The 6,827-nt window shown below is 41.3% G+C and overlaps 1 protein-coding gene across 1 annotated transcript in view; it reads right to left on the reverse strand.

Moving 5' to 3' along the window:
- LOC308662912 (inter-alpha-trypsin inhibitor heavy chain H3-like) overlaps positions 1-3,510 on the reverse strand; it is a gene marked incomplete at both ends in the record, with an annotated part of 40,129 nt that extends 36,619 nt beyond the window's left edge. The window contains one exon of the mRNA XM_081319056.1: positions 3,455-3,510. Coding sequence (XP_081175182.1) covers positions 3,455-3,510 — 56 coding nt within the window. The remainder of the gene's footprint in view (positions 1-3,454) is intronic.
- Positions 3,511-6,827: the final 3,317 nt, after the last annotated feature.

The raw sequence follows: 6,827 nt of genomic DNA on the forward strand, positions 1-6,827 counted from the left end.
AACCTGGCATAGAAAAATGTTGTTCCCTGGTGGTACTAATGGTTTTATTTTTATTATGCTTCATTGCACATCCAGATATTTAGACTGGATTTGACATTTTTATCCAGCTATCAAGTCCTTTCCAAGAGGCAGATATAGTTATGGTTTTCATACAATCAGCCAGTTGTTGTTGTTGTTATGCTGATGACACAAACTTTGAAAACTAGTGAAAGAATATGATGAAAATACTATTTTCTGTAAGTCTCCCAGAATTGCTTGATAGTGAAGTGAGTGACATATAAATTGAATTAAATAAATAAATAATTCTGTCACTCACAAAATGATGAAGAAATTAATGAAACATTTCTAGGGGAAGAAATGCTATAACTTTACCACTAAAAAGTTCCACCCTACTACTGACCTTCCTAAAGTCCAAGCATTGAGCTCTCAAGAGAAAGGTTGTCAGCTTTCTTCAACCTGATGCCCTTTGACCTGATGGCCATGTTAACTGAAATGCACCTACCCATGTTTAATAGTTTCTTTGATTGAACAGATTGATATAGGAAGAACTGGCACTTTGGACTTCTACTTTGATCCTTACAGGCCAAAATACACTGCCAGAATACACTGGAAGGCAGCCAGTGTAAGGTTTGCACAATACAGCCAATAACAACTTCTGAACCAGATGAAGTTTACAAACACGATTTTATATGATCCATAAAATGTAATAACTCAAATTGCCTGTGCAATTCTAAAAATGTCCCTTTGTTACAACAAATGGCTCACCATTTCTATGGAAGATTTTTATTTCTAAATTGTTTGCATTTGGAGCTTGTGAAACAACCAACATGGTAAAAGATACTTGGTGCCACTAGGATGCTGCAGGATGAATCCTTTCTGAGGACCTTCCATTGCCTGCATGCAGTCTTGAGGAGGGATAATAGAGAAAACCCCATTGTCCTACACAAACCCCATTGCCTGCAGGTTGCCCTTAAGATATCAGCAGAGGAATGAGGCTTCATGCCCTAGGATATTTGGTGTCCTGGGCTTCTGGCAGGACAAGGGATGTATGTGGATTTGGGCATTGACATGCTATAGAGGGGTGAGCTAGATCAGTATTATTGTGTGGAAGAAGAGGGGTTTTTATCATAATGCTTTCGCTATAGTCCCAACTGGAATTGCCTTTCCCCTCCTAATTCCTCTGAAGAAAAGCCCTTATAGATATGTTCCTCTTATTGCAAATATTTGGAGTGGGCCATACTAGGAGTGGGATGACTCCAACCCACACACATGTTAAGTCCAAAATCTGTATGTGCCTCAATGTCTTCCATCCCTTGTCCCTTCTCGTTTTTTTTAATCAGCTATAAAGATAAAATATGGGTTAAAGTAGTTTGGTCTCCAACATATAATTCTTTGCCCAATTCAGGTTCCCTCTAAGAAACACTAGTCTGTACAAATTAGAAAATAATGGTAGCTAAACTCTTTCTCTATAGATTAGGATTTCTGCATTCCAGAATGTGAAAACACACCGCTTGCCATTCTGTTTGTTTCATTAATAAATTAGCAGTTTTCTCACTTTTTTTGTTATTAATAGGCATGTACAGATTGGTCACTCCTGATGGTCACTGTGATGCTATATATCATGTAATCAAGTATAGAAGAGCAGTTCAATAAAACAATACCCGAAAAGAAACTAAATAAAGCCTAAGATGATGATGATGATGATGATGATGATGATGATGATGATGATGATAATAATAATAGTAATAATAATAATAGTAATAATAATAATAATAATAATAATAATAATAATAATAATAATAATAATAATAATTTGGAAGGGACCTTGGAGGTCATCTAGTCCAACCCCCTGCTCAGGCAGGAAACCCTGTACCATTTCAGACAAGTGGCTGGCCAGTCTTTTAAAAACTTCCAGTGTTGGAGCATTCACCACTTCTGGAGGCAGGTTGTTCCACTGGTTAATTGTTCTAACTGTCAGGAAGTTTCTCCTTAGTTCTAGGATTGTTTGTTTATATATGGATCAATATTTTGTTACATTTAATTTGTGTTTGTGTATGTGCCTAATATCAAAATAGGTAGTATTGTTGGAGTACAATACATTAAAAAACTGTAGCATAAACTTAGTAGAAACTTTGGAAACAGAAAAGAATGGGGTTTGTAATACTGCAATTTCAAAAATAGTACTTCACGATACCAGATTTTGTAATTTCCAGTATCCAGGAGAAGTGAGACTTTCCACTGGAGACTTTTGCTAGCAGTTCAATGTCAAAACAATGCATGCATAACTCATATGGTTTCAATATCAATAAGTCACTGAGAGCCATTTGATTCTGGTGGGGTGTAAATCTAATAAATAAATAAATGAGTGAATAAATACCAATCTGCCTTTCCGTATGCTTACCTTGATATTTCTGACATTATTTATTAGAAAATCATAAGATCCAACAGCAGGAATTGTTGCCAGCAGAATATAAAACAGCAGACATCTCCCCATGATCGAAGACATTGGCAGGAATGAACAAGATCAGGCAGTCTTGCAATGACTTTGGTGAAACATAAATTAGAAGCTCAGATAGAAAACCAAATATTTGTCAATGTCTGCAAATTAATTACAAAATCATAGAAATAGATTACAGTTACTCAACAGAATCAAAGACTGATTATGTGGGGAAAAGACAGTGTGTATCTTGGCTAAATCGCTCACCCATTTGTCATTGAAAAAAGCCAAAAGGAAGCAGCTTTTTTTTCTCTCCCACCCATTCTCAGAATAATCCCAGCTGCAGCAGGAAGCCAGCTGCAGTGAAACCTATTCCAAAGTTGTTTGTTCCCAAGAAAGCTCCAAATGACTTGCTGAATGGCAGATTTAAGACTCAGTTTTGGAAAATTGGGCTTCTGCCTTCATGTAAGACAAGCAATAGATTAAGTAGAAGTGGGAGCTAATAGGTTTGTTGACATATTTCTGAGATTTCCCAGGCATAGTACTTCTGTCTTGTGTCTTCTTGTACTTTTTCAATTAACATTAGAAGGAAAATGTATGTTCACTAATAAAATTGGCTGCTTGGAAAAGATGATACCAGACTCTTTCTGAAGTTTTCCCACCATAGACCAATACAATTCTCAGCTTACAAAGTACTTCTGTCTTATATTTCCATCCATGGTCATTATTTCTGCCTTTATCGTAAACTGTTTTCTAACAATACAGTTTGAATGATTGCCTTTGAGAATGGATTTAGCCATAGCAATAAGCCATGGTTTTTAAATAAGCCACTGTTGCAGGGTTCAATAACATCCCAAGCCATAAATTAACGTTTGCAAACCAGGATGTAAGCCAGACCAATGAATCTGTTCCACCTCTTCTCAGAACTTGGACAGGCTCTGCCCCCTTCTGTTCTCTTTCAAACTAATAGGCATCACTTGTACTTTACCCCCCTGCCATTCACCCATCCTCTCTCACCTGGCAATATCCACTTCAATCCCTCCTACACTTACACCATCCTCACCATCATGCATCCTCACACTCCTTCTCCCACATGGCAGAAGCATTCGAAGCCCTACTACATTTGTGCCCCATCTCCCTGGCCACCCACATATTCCTTCGCTCCCTATCCCACTGAGCGGGAGCCACTTGATCTGCCTGCCAGCCACCTGGGACTTACAATTTCCTACCAGCTTCCCAATGACTTTGGTTGTTGGAAGCTGGTAGGAAACTGTGAGGAGGTGTTTGTTTAATGACCCACTATCATTTAAGTAGAGCAACAACAACTGCAGGGATTGTCATTTCTAAATGATGCAGTCATATGATATTTTGTTTTATGATCACATTGTTGAACAATGGAAATTCTAGCCCAATTGCTGTCCTAACTTGAGGACTACCTGTATAATTTATTTGAAAGAGGCCTTTCAAGGAACAAGTTTGAAAAAGTGAGTAAAAATTTATCTCAAAGTAGAACAAAAGTGCCAGACCCTCAATGTATTTGTTTCCTATGCTTTCATTTTGGCTTCTGCCATTCTGTCTTTCGGGTTCTGCCAAACAAGTCATCTTAGTGAGTTGTTTCAAGGATGGGCTGAATGATGACCTCTATCATGCTTATTTTGTCCAAGGAGCCTCTGTCCACCTCCACGACTGGGGCATCTTAGCCAAGGAGGCAGAGATCAACTAAGCCCAAAATCAACATCATTTTGGTCAAGCATGGAGAGTTCCCCACCAAAGAGGAAGTGAGAGGCAACAAAAGCCCCCACAGCACTCAACTGCTTGCTTTAAATGTGGCAAAGAGGGCCATCAAGCTGCAGAGTGTTGTTCGAAGACTCCAGTGAGAAAAGGAAACTGGCCTGGGGGGGGAGGAAGAACTGTTAAACCCCACACCCCAGCACCTGAGGGAGATGGAGATGAAAAATGCCATGGTTGTGGAGTTCCACCCCTCCAAGAAATTGGGAGGGAGAACTCCGACCCCACTGGAGAAGGGCCCAGAGATGTCTGACAGCAACTCAAATCATGAACTTTTGGTAAGTGGACCCATCACACCCATTACCAGATCCATAGAACGGCTAAGCCCAGGGATGGAGAAGAAGGTGGCCCTAAAGGCTTTACTGGACTCGGGCTGCCTCAGATGTTTAATCTGGGGATTCCTGTGAGGTGGCTGAAGAAGCCAATTTTGTTCAGGCAGTTAGATGGGTCTATTGCAAGGGGCATCCTGGCCACCCTCGCTACAATGTCCATAAAATCTACCATGGGGGACAAGGCTGAGACTGACTTTTATAGTGATCCCTGGCATGGAATGGCCCTTAATCCTAGGACTGGCATAGTTAAAAAAAATGGAACCCAAGGGTGAACTGGAGGACAGGAGATTTGAGATTCTCAAAAGGGAAACCCCACTTGCCCAATAGCCACTGTGGCACCAAAGTGAAGTGCAAGCCCAAAGTGGTGGCAGCTATCAACAATTGGGAATTGGAAGGCATACCCAGGGAGTACCAGGACCTGGCTGAGGTCTTTAGCAAGAAGGGATCTGATGAATTGCCGCCCCATCCCACAGACTAGGCTATTGAGATTGTCCCTGGAGCTAAGCTGCCAAAACTCATGCTCTATTCGATGACTCCCCCCCTCTGGGAGTTAGAGGAACTGTGCAAATTCATAGATAAGAATTTGGTGGGCGATTTCATTCAACCGGCCAGACCAAAAATGGCTACCCCAGTGCTATTTCAGGAAAAGAAAGATGGGTCTCTGTCTCTTTATGGATTATAGATGCTTGAATGCTGCATGTGTGGACAATGTCTACCCCTTGCCGCTCATGAAAGACATGCTAGCCCACCTCTCAAAGGGAAAGATTTTCTCCAAGTTAGATCTGTGCGAAACATGTTACTGGGTTAGAATTAAGGATGGGGATGAGTGCAAGGCCACTTTCAACTGCCTGCTAAGGTGCTTCCAGTTCAAAGTACTCCTGTTTTGGGCTACAAGGAGCGCCAACAATGTTTATGCAGCTAATTAACAAGGTCCTCCATGAGCATTTGTACAAGAGGGGGGTTGGTGTACCTGAATGACATATTAATCTACACTGAGCATGTTAAATTAGCCAGAGCAGTTTTAAATAAGCTCCGTGCAGCCAAACTGTATAACAAACTTTCGAAATGTGAATTTCACAAAGAAAAGATTGACTATTTGGGCTACTGGATTTCTCACAAAGGGGTGGAAATGGACCCAGGAAAGGTGCAAGCTATTTGGAGTAGGCCCCACCATGCACCCAGAAGCAGCTGCAAAGTTTTCTGAGTTTTGCAGACTTCTACTGGCAATTCATCTCCTCCCTCACTTATATCATGCTTCCCATTACTAACTTACTAAAAAAAAAGGGGAAGACAAGCTGAAACCTAGCCAGCCACTAGAATGGATTATGGAATGGCAAGCGGCATTTGAGAAATAAATTAAAAAGACTTTTCTCTGCGGAGCCAGTGATAAAACACCCAGATCCAGAAAAAAAAGTTTGTCATCCAGGCTGATGCCAGCGGTGTAATGGTGGGTGCAGTAATACTCCAGGAAAACCAGGCAGGCCAATTACAACCTTGCAGCTATACCTCAAAGAAACTCACAGAAACTGAAAAAGATGGGCTGTCAGGGAGAAAGAAACTTACGTTGTGTGCTAGGCCTTCCTCACCTGGAGGTACTTCCTGAAAGGGAACAAGATCCCTTTCCAAGTTTGGACTGATCATAAAAACCTCAAAACATTAAAGACCCTCAAGAAGCTGTCCCATAAAGAAGCTCAATGGACCCAGGACTTCCACCAATTCAATTTTACTCTCCAATACTTACTGGGGGGGGACTTTTTGGCAGATGTCCTATCATGGATGCTGCAATACAACAGCATGAAAGCTGAAATAATTAAACCGCTATTGCCCAGAAGGCAATTAGCAGCCCCCATCAACATGAGGGTGCAAGCAAAAAGCATCCTGCCACTGGACAGTATGGCGGCCACAAGCCCTAGAGAAGGATGAGTGGTTCCTTGGTCACAAAAACCTCTTTTCAATGCAAGATGGATTACCTTGGGTAGGGGGGGAATTATACATCCATACAACTCAGGCTAAAGTTCATGCAACTCTGCCACGATTCAAAACTAGCGGAGCACTTTGGGTTTGTGAAAACCCTCCATCTGATAAAGAGACAGTTTTGGTGGCCATCTTTAAAAAAGGACATTGAGAGCTATGTAGCCAATTTCCCCATTTGCGCAGCAGCTAAACAGAGGCAGGGCCTCCTACAGGCGGTTGTGAATCCTTCAGCACCCTGGAGAGAGATCTCTACGGTCTTTATTGTGTAGCTACCAGAAAGTGCAGGAAACACTGTT

The sequence above is a fragment of the Vipera berus genome (assembly GCF_964194415.1).
Source record: "Vipera berus genome assembly, chromosome: 2".
In the NCBI taxonomy this organism is placed as follows: domain Eukaryota; kingdom Metazoa; phylum Chordata; class Lepidosauria; order Squamata; family Viperidae; genus Vipera; species Vipera berus.